The sequence below is a fragment of the Drosophila ficusphila genome, unplaced genomic scaffold, assembly GCF_018152265.1.
Source record: "Drosophila ficusphila isolate 14025-0441.05 unplaced genomic scaffold, ASM1815226v1 contig_414, whole genome shotgun sequence".
Taxonomy (NCBI): domain Eukaryota; kingdom Metazoa; phylum Arthropoda; class Insecta; order Diptera; family Drosophilidae; genus Drosophila; species Drosophila ficusphila.
In genome coordinates, this window is record NW_025064328.1 from 237,570 (window position 1) to 252,381 (window position 14,812).

Below are 14,812 nucleotides of genomic sequence, written 5' to 3' on the forward strand. Positions count from 1 at the left end.
TCACCCCCCCACCCGCTTACGCACACACACACACACCCAACCACCCACCACCGACGTCCTTCGAGGAGAGCAACAACAACAAAACCAACAACAACAACAACATGGTTTTCCTATTTGCATACATATGTAAGTGTGTCCCATAAATACAAATATACGCCCACTTCGACAGTCTCCTGCGTCTTTTTGCGCACTTAATTACACACGCATACGCTTCATTCCACTTTGCGGTGCTGCCTCCTCATCCGCCGACCTTACCGCCCAACCCCCCAACCACCCAACCACCCACCGAAGGACAGACCCCCGATGCCACATCTCCGAACCACCGCGATGGGACAGGCCCACTACGGAAATAGAAACGGGAGCACTCTCCGGAAAATCCGTACAAAATGGAGGTCATCACTGTAATCCGAATCAATAATGCAAATTAATAAATAAGGGCTTAAAAGGTATGGTTACATTTCATCCTATTTGGATTTTAAAATTGTATATCAAATGAATTTCTTAAAATTGAGTATAGGATAAGTACGTTTTCATTTTCTACTTGTGATTAATGTCATATCAGGTTTTTGCCACAGCACATATTAAGAATCCTTAGTATTTTCATAGATAACCAGTTTAAATATTCAGTTATTTTGCAATCTAATTGCAATTACAATTACAATTGGAATTCAACTAGGACTACTTTTATATGACATTTATTAATATAATTATAATACTCGAAAATATAATGCTCGATAATGCTCTTAATATAATCCCCCTTTCTCCTTTTTTTGCTTCCCTGCTTGTTCCTTGGTACAGTTCTGCTATCGACGTCCTATATCCTTGACTAAGGACTCTTCCCAGACTGCGAATTTGTTGCTCCTTAGAACGAGGCACTCACAAAAAGGCGACTCACGCAATCGTGGAACGCAGGATGCCCGGCAATAGCAGGTTCTACCTGCTTGGCCAAGGTGTCAATGTTGCCTTATCATCCCAGGACTCGATCCCAATCCCCTCCCCCTCTCCGAACCCCTGACCTCTCACCCCGGCCAAACGTCCACGTCCTTGTCCATTCTTTCGTTAATTTTATCTCTGACGGCGATTAATGCGAATAAATTTTATAGACGAAAATGTGCACTCGCATGTCCCGTCGCCGAGTTTTCCTCTTTGTGTGTTTTCCTCGGACCTTTTTCCCCCCTTCCCTTCCCCCACAGACTTTTATATTTTCCTTTTCCCATTGCCTTTTCCCTTGCCTTTGGCTAATGTTTTTCTTACTGACTTTTTGTGGCCATTGTGCGCCGTCTGTTTTGGAGTATGTGACTTTTGCTGTTTGTCTTCGGCACCTGCAGACCTGCAGTTGTTAATTGTTCGATCCCCGATGCTTACGCGATCTTGCAGCTCTCAGGATCCCTCGGCGATTCTCGATTTGATGTTATTTATTTTTTAGCAATTGCCGCTGACTCAGCAGCATCCGTGGATGGCGTGGAAACTCAGCTCCAACCCTCAATTAGGATAGGGCTTGGAATCGAAACAGGGAACACGTTGAACGTTGAAGGGGCAACAGGTACAGGCTGTCCAGCCTAGAAGAGATACAAAATACGAGATGATACAAACAGGTTTTCCATTTTCTTTAACCCTCGTCGTGGTCGCGACACTTGTCCCGCTCCCCGATTTTCCTTCATTGTTTGCGATGTGTTAACCTTAAGCGATTTCTGACTTTGGCTGCCTCTTTTGGACCCTATTGTTGCGACCCTGACTTTTTTTTTTCTGATTTCGATTTTGATATAAAAATATATGTATGCGAACAAAGGAATCCATTTCTGTGGGAACGCCGCGAATACTGGCCAAAGGACAAAGGCGATCGGTGATAGCGATCGCGGCCAAAAAGATGCAGGTTGTCTGGGATTTATTTACTTTTCCGTGTTTTTCTTTTGGGTGGGAGCGGGACACCCACACACACGCACTATTTATGGATTTCCGTTGTGAATGGCGGAAAAGCTATTCCCTCGCTTATTTTATTCGCGCCGCTTCCGAAATAAAAACCCAAATGAAACGGGGAGTCAATGACCCGCTGGAAAAGTGGGAAAACGCAAAGTCCGAAGACTACAAAGTGTTGCAATTGCAATTCACCAATTTAGCTCGCGGCGCCCGCATCTTGGTCAATAAAGGGAATTGATTGAGAAATTGTGAAAATAAATTGGAAATGCTAAAGAGTCGGGGGAAGCGTGCTTCGTGAGTGGTGAAAGTCCAACAATTAAATGGCAAACAAATTTCCGCCAATTATTTGACATTAATTATGATCCATCAGAGGATGAGGGTCAGCGGGAAGGTCGTTTCTTTTCCCAGCCAAGAGGAGCTCTTGGGAGCAGCTCTCGGAAAAAGGGTTGTTTACCTTACCGAAAAGCCATGCTGGTGCTATCAGATCACCCATGAATCCTAATCAGCGATGCGTTTGGTTATGGCGGTTTGCATTTCGCCGCTTTCCCAGGCGAAACTCTTAAATCAATCCATGGTTTAACTTCCCTGACACTTATTGCAAATAAAGAAATAGATAATATCCACAAAACCCATATGAACTTAAAACATTTTAAAGCTGCGATATTGGTGGAAGTTTTACAAACATATTAGCAATGTTAGCAATAACAAATTTATAAAGAGTTATACGCTCTAAAAGAATTAGATAATAATCTGTTTACAATATTAACAAAAACTTTGTTAAACATTTTGAATTTACAAATTTAGTTCTGTGCAATACCTAATATAATTTCCTTTAATTTACCTTAAAACAATATTAGCAATAAATTATTATACTTAAATAAAGTTTTCCGCTTTAAAATAAGTTATGAAAACACCGATAATAACCTTTTTACAATATTACCAAACACTACATTTTAATTAATTAAAATAAACCAATTTAGTTCTGTGCCTTTATAACCGTTCGTGTGTAAATCTGTCAAGCGGATATTTGGGGCCCACGGAAAATGCCTCAAGAGTCATTGACTTTGGGGCACCAAAAACGCATCTGCATGCGGTGCAATGGCCGATGACGCTGACGGCCCAAAACGCCAATCGACCAAGACGCTGCCCCGCCCCCAAGACACCAAAACACAAAACCACCACCTCCCCGCCCCCTTTTTCTAACCAATTAAGCCATGTGAAGCTGCCCCAAACTGCAATCAAAGAAGGCTTGGAGGAAAGCAAAAACCTCAAAATGAAACATTTTTCTCAAAGCCCGTGTCCGAGACCGAAAAACGCATTACGCGATGAGGAAAATCGGGTTAAGAGCTGTTAGCTGGACTACCTGTGCAGGTTTTTGGCCCCACTACTACCAAAAAAAGAGGCCGCAAAAAACCAAAAGCAACAACAACAAAATAAAAAACGATCATCGGAGTCGTGAAAATGGTTTTCTTGGCCCAGCATCATGGCATCGGCCGAAAGTCAGTCCGCCCGACCAGATTCCATATCGTCGGGGTTGGGGATTACACACTTTGTGCATTTGCCGAGTATGGCTATAAGTTTAAGGCCTGACCTCGCCGCGAACCCTTGCCCCCCGTCCTCTTCGATTGATTTCATACACTAGCACAAAAATTGAAAACTAGATTCAGTCTGAAATTCTGAAAAAATAAGTTTAAAGTTTTATTAGTATGTTATATGTACTAAATGGATGCTTTAAAATTAGTTTATACAACTACAAGGTTATAAATCGAGATTTTGTTTGGTTACGATAAGGCAAATATTAATCTACAAAAGTCTGGATTACCATAAGGCAAATTATAATCTACAAAAGTTTACAATATGTAAAAAGGCAACATTAAATAGTAGTTTTAATTCCGGTATAAGTATGCAGCTTATTATTGTACTAATAAATAGAGCATGTAAATTTACGTAACAGTTTCGTTAATTTTCTTAGATTGTTCCCAGTGTATTTGTGACTTCTTATGGGTTGACAACTTGTAGGCGTGTTGAATCGCGGACGGAGTGAGACGGCGATTGGAAATGTTAATGGGACCGGGATCGGGATCGGAATCGGGATTGGGTTGAAACTGGGAATTGGAATGGGAATAAAAGTCGGGATTGGGATGCACATTTCAAATGTGCAGCGATCTGCAGCGGCTGATAAAGTAAGAGTCTGGCCCGAACCTGAACCTGTTTTATGGCCAAAAAACGATCGAAAAACGAACGAACAAAACGACAAAATGAAATGCATAAACGTAAATCTCGCAGCAGGTAGTCCCCGGATGGTTAAGATGGAGGTGGAGATCGAGATGGGATGGAGATGGAGATCTTTTGGCCGGACCTGCAACATTGCGTTTAATGATGACTTTTCGGTCTCGCCGGCGACAATAAATTTCTCAATTTCCCTCTGCTCCAGATTGCTGCTCCTGATTGTCCTGTCTGCACATTTTACGCACTCTTAAAAAAAAAAAAAAACACAACTGCGCACTTGCCAGGTGCACAAAATGGGGTGAATGGATAATCAGCCGAGGGGCAGGGAAGAAATCAGGGAAAGGTAAAGTACTCGATTTCTGCGTGGGTGAGTTTTTTCTTGATTTCCCAGGCCGAAGAAAGGGTTTCCAGATTGATTGATCTCCAGAGATGGATGCACTTGCATGGAAACCCAAATATTTGCATCACTTTTCCCTTGAAGCAAATAGATCATAATTTAATCTGCGGTTGCGAGTGTGTGAAAATAGTTTTTCGCCAGCACCAGCAGAATGCGGATTTTCCAATTGAGTTTTCCGCTTTTTTACTTGCCAATTGTGAGAGCTGCGGGTCAAAGGTTGCTGCTCGAGGAAAGTCAAGAAAATCGCCAAAAGCGGGCGTTGATTGTGATTTTTACTGTGGGGTGCCAGCGATAAGGAAACTATTTCCCCTCCCAACGAAATAATTTCAGTTTTGCTCCCCCCGGGCGTGTGTGTGTATCCGCTGTCGAAAAAAGTACAAAATACACAATAAAATGCACCCAAATAGTTATCGCAAACAAGCGGAGCCGAAAAAATGCGTAGACAGCACCGAAAAAGTTCATTGACTTTCGCATACAGAAACAACAACGGCACGCATCTTTTTAGTGCGTTTATTGCTGCACTGAGAAAAAGCATTCAGATATTTTATTACAATAATTGCACCAGCTTTTGTGATATTATTGAAAGATTTCAAATTACTTAACAATCGGCAATTCCTGAAGTGAAATATGTTTCTTTAACTTATTTCTAATTTTTAAAGTTTTCCATTAAAGATATGTATATCTTTTTATTAAAAATTATGAAGCTGACTTAATGGTGGTAACTTAAACATTCTTGATTGTCAGTTATTAAATATACTTTGACAAATTAGAAGTTATACCAATTTGCTTAAAGTGTTTTATTGATTAATTAAATTTATTCATGAAAATGCTTAGAAAAATAGTAAAAAGTTCTATTATATTTATAATTAATCTAGTGCAATATACTAAACAGTGATATCAATTAACTACATATGCTAATAGCACAACTAACTACTAGAATTAAAATACAACGAAATTTTTCAAGTGTGCTGTTTTTGAACAGAAATAAATATGGCGGCCCCAACTCAGCGTGTGCACAAAAGAGCAAACTCCAAAGAGTGCACACAAAAAATTACATTAAAGTGAAAATGAGCGATAACAACGCAAACACAACGCACCGAAAAACGGCCAGCAGATACAGATACTGATACAAGCATGCATACCCAGCGGGAAAAACCTGTGGAAAATATGCTATTTTCCAGTGGTTTCTTCATACAAGCGGAATGTGGAAAATCCCCTTTACCCCTTACAAATCTGCCGTCTCTCCTTTCAAAATACACGGGGGTGACACACAAAAGTAAGGGGTAAAGGGCAGGGGCGGACGCAGAAAAAAATTTTGGGGGGGTCCGGTCGAAAAATTTTTTCGTTTGGGGGGTCCGATCAAAAAAATTGTAGTTCATAAGGTTGAAAGGCCGTGTGCTGTAAGGGTATTTGAAAAAGTCTGAGATTTTGGGGGGTCCGGACCCCCGGACACCCCCCTGCGTCCGCCCCTGGTAAAGGGAAAAATCCAGTGGACCTAAAGCTGCTGAATGCAGGGCAAAATCCACTGGATTTTTCCCTTCCCGCTGAACAAAATCCTCCTTCTTTCGGTAAAAACCCACCCCCGAAATCGGTCCGAAATCGTCTATCCCTTCCCTACGCCTGCTAAAAGAAGTAGATTTTCATCTATCCCTACCCCTACGCCTGCTAAAAGAAGGAGGTTTTCCAGTCAAATAAAAACCTACTTCTCACTTTCCCGCTGGGTAGATACCCTTCTTTTAGCAGGCGTAGGGGTAGGGATAGATGAAAATCTACTTCTTTTAGCAGGCGTAGGGAAGGGATAGACGATTTCGGACCGATTTCGGGGGTGGGTTTTTACCGAAAGAAGGAGGTTTTTGTTCAGCGGGAAGGGAAAAATCCAGTGGATTTTGCCCTGCATTCAGCAGCTTTAGGTCCACTGGATTTTTCGCTTTACCCCTTACTTTTGTGTGTCACCCCCGTGTATTTTGAAAGGAGAGACGGCAGATTTGTAAGGGGTAAAGGGGATTTTCCACATTCCGCTTGTATGAAGAAACCACTGGAAAATAGCATATTTTCCACAGGTTTTTTCCCGCTGGGTACGGATACACTCACACACACATTTGCGACGCAGCGCCACCAGCAGCAGAAACCAACAAGAACAGCAGCTCCCCCCTCCCCGATCCTCCCCTTTGGCTCCCCAAGGCCCCAAACCATCGACCATTCGAGAAAACTGCAGGGCCAACGCAGCCATATTTAAAAAGAAAAAAACAAGGCAAGCTTCGTTTTTTTGCTGGCACGATCTTTAGAGCGGGATGGCCTGGTCTCCCCATCTCATCCAAGTGCATTTTGTATAACACTCTGCCTTCTTTTTTGGGGGTTGGGGTATTTCCCCTCCATCAAAGCTCTAACCGATAAAAACCGTACTCTGTTCATCCGATAAGTATGTTAAGATTGAATTAAAACAATTTATGCAGATACATTTGGGAATAATTCTGTTGCATACTTTTAAACAGTCTAAATATCTTCAAACAAAAAATTTAAGTTTCAAACTATGAAAAAGTTATTCAATTTTGAAAAAATACTTATAATAGATAGAAACATTTATATTTACTACATATGTACTTACCAAATTCACAAAGAAATAAACATTTCATTAAAGTTTTAAAATCAAATAGTACCTACCTAAAATAAAAAGGATATCATAAAATAAATTGGCTGACCAGTAGCAATGTATGTATTTAACTGGCCACTAGAGAAACCTAGAGTATTTGTAACAATAAACTATAAATGACTGCTTACTTAATTATAATAATTATTACCAATTTATAATATATGAAATCAAAAAATTGCTGCTCATCAATTACACTGTTTTTTACCCATGAAAGTGGTAATTACATCTACAAATTAAAAGAAAAATCGTTGTTGTGAAAAATATGCTCATAACACAAAATTTAGAACATTTTTAACATGATAATAACAATACAAATAATGGAAATTTGAATAAATAATATTAAAAACCAAAATAATTTCTGGGCTTCTGCCTTAAAGCTGGCATTATAAGGATAACATGGGAAAAATTATTCTACAAAAAATGTATGATTCATGGTTATATAACGCTCAATTTGCCAAAAAAAGCTACTTAAACTAGTATTATTTGAAAAATTATATGCATCTGATTAAAAACAAATTTCACAACGATTATTTCAAATTATCCTCATGCTACCCAAAATACAATTTTTCAAACATTTGAATTCAGTGGTTGCTTTTTTCCCAGTTCAGTCAGTCATGAACTCTAACGCTATTATCTTTGGAATATTCTTGGAAGTTGCTTTCTTCATTTGCAGTGTAATTTGTGTTAGTTATTAAAATTAATATTTTCTGCAAGTCTTGTAAAATATTTCAGGAGGCACCTTACTTAAAATTGACAAATGTTGTCTGTCAAACATAAAACAAAACTTGGGTACAGTTTCACTATTGCCGCCTGAAGGCTTATTCGCGAATCAAGACTAGCTTACATGTAAACGCAACATTTTTTCATCCTGCCTACAATGTATCCCTCAAACTACAAATGGTGAAAAAGGCCAGTGGATATAAGCCTTTTTTATATGATATCACAATAGATGCCTGTGCATTTTTGCGAAAAAGAAATAATCCAGTTATTAATATGTTTTATAATATTATAAAGGATTACACCACTTTAAATCATACCTGTCCTTATGTGGTAAGATTGCTAAGAGAATTTTCTCGCTAGTTTTATTTTCTCTTATTTTTGTAGGGATTGCGGGTGGTAAGCGATTTACATGTCTCTGATATTCCTGTTCCATTCTGCGTAAATACATATTTCACCTTTGTAGAGGATTTCTGAGCTGAAAAATGTCATACAAAACTTAAATTTTTATTAATTTTTTTCCAAACCCAATAAGTTTTTTCCTTGGGGGAAAACGGTGCGAAAAAATGGACTGGGAAAAGCATTTAGAATTGGATCCGAATAAAATTGTTATAAAAATGTGATTAGTTATTGATTAACGTTTCGCCTCAATACCGCAAATAATATCCTTTCTATAATGTTGGGCAATTGATTATAATGAGTGTGATACTGATCAGTTATTGCGGAAGAGTATAATATAAGCCAAAAAGCAATGATTTTTGCAGTTTTTAATTGAAATTCATGCTTGACAGCCCTTTGAACAATTTTTTTCTGAATATTTCTTAAGTAGCCAATAATGAAAACTGCCCGGAAATTGTTTAATGATTTATTCTTTGTACATCCACTAAAAGACTCATTCTTTCAACATTTCTTATTATACTTGGGAAATGAAATGAATATGAATATTTCATTTCTTAAGCTTAAAGTTGTTCATCTAAACATTAATATGATGGTAACAAAATGTTCTGCGCTAAAACTGTTTCGGTAAATATTTTTTTTTTTTTCATATTTTATTTATTTAAATACCTTTAAAAATACCTTGAAATTTGGTTTACATTAAGAATTATTGTGCATTAACATTTGACCGCAGTACTTCGGCATATGTAAATATCATTAAAGATTATAATGTTTACAGATTTAACAGATGCACTTCGACAAGTTCACAGCTCTTGTTTCTCGGGCGAAGTTTTGGTGACTTTGTGGACTCGGAAGGCTTCCAGAATGTTAAGTTTTCTCAGCAGCTCTAGCTTCTTGGCATCCGAAACCTTTCCAGCCTTCAAACGCAAAAGTCGCTTGGTCTCCTCCTCCAGGAAATCGTATCCCAGTTCATGGATCTTGTGCATATAGATCAAGTAGGCCTTGGCACTCTGCTGTTCCTCGGCATTGGTTAACTTCTCCTGTTTGGATTGCAGTTTCTCAATGAGTTTCAGTTGCTCATCATCGGGAATATTGGCATAGTTTTTGAGGGCATCGTTGAACTCCTTGATGCAACCATCGCGACCAATATATAGAGGTGTATTGCCACTGACAAAGGCCTTCAAATTATCCAGAGTTACGTCCATGTGGCTGGGAAGCTGGATGTACTCATCTACGTTGCCTTTGAACAGGAAAATGGCGGGAAAGTTCTTGTCATCAACTTTGTAGCGATCGCCCAGGGCCTGAAATAAAAAAATGTTAAATGTTCGTTAATGAAAATACATAATACAACAACAAACAAAAATGAACCGTAATTATCTTCGTAATTTATATAAAAGTTTTTCTTAAATATAATCTCAAAGATAAGATATTTTGATAAATTTAGCTACTTCATAGTTTTACCAACAAAGTTTTTTTTTTAATTTTTAAAAATGCTTAACCTAAGAAAAACTTTTTGTTGATTAATAATTTAATTATTTCATGAAATAGTTTCGACAAATGACAAAAATTATTTGAAATAGAACCCTGCCAAAAAGTTAAATCAGTTACGAAAAATATCTTACTATATATAAAAACGTTTTGCTGGCAAGGTTCAATAAAGCAATTAGTTATTATTACAAAAAGTTGAGAAATTGAATATATAAGCGACAGGGGCGGATTAAGACAATTTGCCGCCCTAGGCAGTTTTGATTTTGCCGCCCTAGACTGCAGCCTAATTTTCAAAAGTACATAGTATTTTATGTAGTGTTAACAGTCGAAATTTGCCGCCCTAGGCAGCTGCCTATGTTGCCTATATGGTAAATCCGCCACTGATAAGCGATGAATACAGAACGTTAACGGTGCCGACTCATTAATTATTTGTCAGGTTTAGTTGCCTAATTACTTAATATATATATATTCTCCAAAAATTACCTTGTTTTCCAGATCTCCATAATCCTTGATGCCCACGGTGGCAATAAGCAGATCCTTCGTGGTTTTGTGAGCGGCCTTCGAAAAGGCGGCAAAGGCTTCGTGTTTATCTCCGTAGGGAAAGGCGATATCGAACTTGACAACGGCGTAGGGAAATCTCTCCACCGTTTTCTGGAAATTAAGCTCATCCAGATCCACGCAACCAGCACAGGATATGGCCAACGTGGATGGGATCGAGTGGAAGGCGGCCAGAAGCAGAGTCACTAAAATCCGCATCATCTTCGTGGCAAAAACAGAGGCTTCTGAACTTGACCTTACTCTTGCCGGTTGTCAGCACGAACTGGCTAAAAAGCAAGAGAAGAGCGGAGAAGTTGGTAAACGTTTTTCTTCTGGCTTTCAAACGACTTTCCGCTTCGCTCAGCTCAATTTGTTTTGGTTGCCTTAGCGAACTCAGGTGAGTGAGCAAGCCTCTCAGAAATTCAGAATTTCAGGAGTTCTCGGCTTCTCGGGTTCTCGATCGAGTTGAATGACACGTCAGTAAAGTGGTGGCTCTCTCGCACTCAAAAACCGGCTATTCTGTTGGCCAACTCGAATTGTTAGTTCAGCTGATTCGGCAGCGACTCTATTGTAACGCTCGCAGGGAGATTTATTATGTAATGCCTGTTATTCGACGTGTGCTCCTCGTTTTTGAGCTCTGCGTTCAAATCTACAAATAATTGTCATCTCATTTAAAAAAAAAAAAAAAACACTGATGCCCGTACTGATAGAAAACTTATTTCGGGCATAGCGATCATTTGGCCAATAGAGCGTGCTACATCAAGCCGGGCAATTGGGCGAATTCTGAAAATGAGAGTGCCAGCGAAGGCCACAGGAAGTGGTAATTTGCAACTGTACTTAAGTTTGTTCGGGAAATACGGAATATTAATACTCTTTAAAGGGAAAGTAATTATTTCAAAAACAAAAAAAATTCCGTTCCCAAAAATACATCAGTTCTTTTGGTACACTTGGTACTCCTTTATTAAAATTTTTTCGGCAATTATAATTTTAAATAAAGCAAAGGGCATAAACAAAAATTGTAAGAAAAAAGTACTTGGATATATCTATAGTTACCATTGGTAAAGGATTTTAAGTAGTGTGTGCAGAAGTTGCAATGCTTAAAAATTTTGTTTATTTTGTTTTTAAGCAATTGTGTGTCAGCAAAGTACGTTTTTACTTACAATTATTTATCATAAAAGTTAAGATGTGCATAAATTAGTATAAATCTATCTTAGATCCTAAACTTATTGAGTTGTGCTTTAAATTATATTCTGTACAAAATGATTTTGCTCACATATTACCATAGCAGATCGACTCGGTTAAAGGGAGTTAACAGAAAAGAAAACACCTGCCAGTGGATGGAAAAACTAACCCCGTTTGCCATAATTTTCATTAGCCAGAAATTGAAATTTTCCCCTGACCAGCAAACCCACCAACTCCATCCACAACCATCCACCTCCTTCTTTGTGCTGGTTAATGGACATTTTCGGCAATTGTCAATTAATAATTCATGTGTGCGGCACACATGTTGGCCACCTTGGACCCTCCCCTTACCACCCCGCCGCCCATCGATGGTTAGTGCCCCGCCCCCAAATGGCAGCCAAAATAGTTGGTTTAGTTTTTCCATTTGCGGTTTCGTTTGTCCACTCCACGGAAAATTGAACATCACGGCACGCAATTCGGGAAGGAGAAAATGGAAAAGCGTTGCGAGCTTCACACGATCGATATGGCCGACTGGTAAATTATCTTTTCTGATGGGTGGGCGTGTGTCCTTTTTCGATTGGGCGGTGCGTCAGGTGCAATGAAAACCGGCAAAGGCAAAGGCAAAGGCAATGCGCAATTTCGAATAGGGAATTACCTGAAACCAGGTGGAAAAGGGGGTGGGGGTGAATTGGGGGGTAATGCCTGATGGAGATCCAGTAATGGGGCCTGACATGCGTGTGTCAATCGCACAAAGGCCCGAAAATTACCAACTTATTTGGGTTGGGGGCGCTGCTCTATTTTGAATGCTGACCTCTTTAGCAACGCAAAAAAATGGAGTCCAAGTTCGGTGTGTATTCAGTTCATGGCGCACTTGTGTTTGCACTCCATTTATTATGCAACAGAGGACAAGCAATTTGCTAAGTACACCGCCAGTTGAAGGCCCTTCAAAAAAAGAAAGAAAAGTGGGTGGAAGCCAGAACACCCAGCCTTCAATTAGTTGCCGTGACGAGCCTTTTATTTTTAACACATTGCCACCACGCGTTTGTAATAATCTACTTCCTCATCGAATCCAATAACAAATCTTTAGGTTTTAAAATAAAAAGCAAAGCTTATATTTAGAATGATAACGATAATAATAATGTGAATGTGGCTGCAAAGAACCTTCAAAAGTCCTGCGGTTCTTCCAGTGGCAGGATCCCACATGTGGGGCATTAATAATATAAATTGTGCTGCTATTACGTTAGTCGTGGGACTGTGGCACTAATAACACAATGACCTTTACGCGAAACGACTCCTGGCCCTTTGGGGGGTTAGGGGGGGTAGGGTACCCAGCAATCGACATTAAGGTGATAAGCGCGCAAATTTCAGGACCTGGAACAACCGCAATCTTGGCGGGGAAATCAAACGATTGCGGCATTGTTTTTTATAGACCACATCTATTGGGTTCGGGACAACGGCCAATAGACAAAGCTAATCGCCCCCCGCTGGACAGGTGCTCCATTTGGATACCTCTTAGTAAATTGGGTAGAAGGGGTATATTGGACAGGGAATTTAATTTAAGTATGTATCAACAAAAAAAACAATGCACCTGTCAAGTTTTTTAAATGATTCTCATTCAATGTCATAATACTTTTAATGCATTGAAGACATTATGTTCATTTCTTGAATTTAATTAGGATCGTTTAAAAATTGTTATCTTTTTATAAGAGTTCTTTTTTAAGAATAAGAATTAATGATTTAAATATCTCATAAATGAATAGCGAACCAAACAGTATAACTTACTAAGATTCCAGTCGTTTAAGTTTTCTTTCTAAGCAACATTATTTCCAGGATATCTAACAACAATCATGCATTCAGGATCACCTTTATTTTTTGGCAGCCGCAGTCTAATTATGTGGCAGTACAATGAAGGCGGACCATGAATTTTTCATGGCCCACGTATGCCAAGACATGCAATGTTGTAGCCAACTGGCCAACTGACAATTTGGATAGAAAATATACGGAGTTTGGATGGAGAGAGGAAAGGGAATTTTCAGCTCCCCAACTTGCGTAAGAACGCAATTTCGTAGCCTGGAATTTTCCCGTTCTCGTTTATTGTAAACTTTTCATTGCTGCCCAGGCACTTGTGAAGTTGAAGCTCATCAAATTTTTATGCCATGGCATAATTCCAAAAATGGGCCATCGAATGACCCACCTGAAAAGGGCCATATGTTCCACCCCCTTGAAAAAAAACCACTCCAAACAATAATTCGCATGCCCAAATGAAACTGCCAAAGTCGAAATCCCCGGCTAAATGGACAGCAGGCAGTGTTCATCATAATTGGTATTTATTGAAATGCTATTTTGGTTAACCCGTCGAGAGTTCATAACCATAACCCTTGCTCTCGACTCAAGAGAGGGTTAAGGGTGGACAGAGTGAGGTTAAGCAATAGGCAGGGATATCGTCTTTATCGCTTTTCATTTGCATTTATTGCCATTTCGATACGTGTGGCTATCAGCCTTGGCAATTCGAGGCATTTAGCGCAAATTTCTTTTCAATATTTGTGCACCCAATAAACTGAAATGGTCAGTTTAGCCATCGGCCTTTTATTCGCTTTGGTCTTTGGTCCAATTTGATTGCAAATTTGTTTATTCCACTTTTATGCCAACTGCGTGCTAAGAATTTGAGAGTGAATTGAACATGGTTTTTAAAAATGCTTCGTTCGAAAATGGATTTACCAATAACCTCGAATGGTTTGTCCTGGCTAATTAATCACTCGAGTGCATTATTATGTGCTCTGCGCTAATTACGCTTTTTCAATATTTGTCTAAGGAACTGCCGGGCAAGTCAAATATGTTCGTTTGCTTTCATTCGACATATTTCACTGACAATCGGCCTAATGATAATTTCTTGAGCGATTGACCAATTTACCTTTTTTTCGGACGGAAAGTTCCATTAACATACGGCCTATTAATTAGCCAAAAAAGCATGTATCTTAAGTGGAGTGGAGTTAGCTGAAGTTGTCATTTAGGTGATTCGAGCTTGAGGATTTAATTGGGTTTTACAAACAGAACTTTACCTTTCTAGCGATAATATCTGTTGGCAATATAAGGAATTGTATTATTGAGTAAAATGTTGCATAATTCCACAGACGGATTAAAGCAAAAAGGTATTCGAGAATATTTACTAACTTATTTGTCATTTGATTTTTATGATTGGAAAAATTATATTGAAGTAAATTAAATTAAGTAAAAGTAAACGAAGGATTGTTTTCAGTAAATATACTATATTTTTTAAGTTAGTTAGTTAGGGGATTCTT

At 39.0% G+C, this 14,812-nt stretch overlaps 2 protein-coding genes across 2 annotated transcripts; one reads left to right on the top strand and one right to left on the bottom strand.

The window, feature by feature from the left end:
- Positions 1-7,807: 7,807 nt before the first annotated feature.
- LOC108095110 lies at positions 7,808-8,387 on the top strand. Its single transcript, XM_017196048.1, is given in 3 exon segments — positions 7,808-7,867; positions 7,926-8,243; positions 8,298-8,387. Coding segments are annotated over 3 exon segments (468 nt in total).
- Positions 8,388-8,928: 541 nt separating this feature from the next.
- LOC108095250 (protein windbeutel) lies at positions 8,929-10,717 on the bottom strand. Its single transcript, XM_017196278.2, has 2 exons — positions 10,278-10,717; positions 8,929-9,607 (listed from the first exon to the last, which is right to left on the bottom strand). Exons 1-2 carry the CDS (start codon positions 10,551-10,553, stop codon positions 9,110-9,112), a joined length of 774 nt encoding a protein of 257 aa, XP_017051767.1. The 5' UTR covers positions 10,554-10,717; the 3' UTR covers positions 8,929-9,109.
- Positions 10,718-14,812: the final 4,095 nt, after the last annotated feature.

What these genes read in the sequence shown, in the direction of transcription:
- LOC108095250 (XM_017196278.2), bottom strand. Translation starts at nt 10,553, where the DNA reads ATGATGCGGATTTTAGTGACTCTGCTTCTGGCCGCCTTCCACTCGATC. An exon ending in ATGGAGATCTGGAAAACAAG is followed by an intron (nt 9,608 to 10,277) that starts GTAATTTTTGGA and finishes TTTTTATTTCAG; the next exon opens with GCCCTGGGCGATCGCTACAA.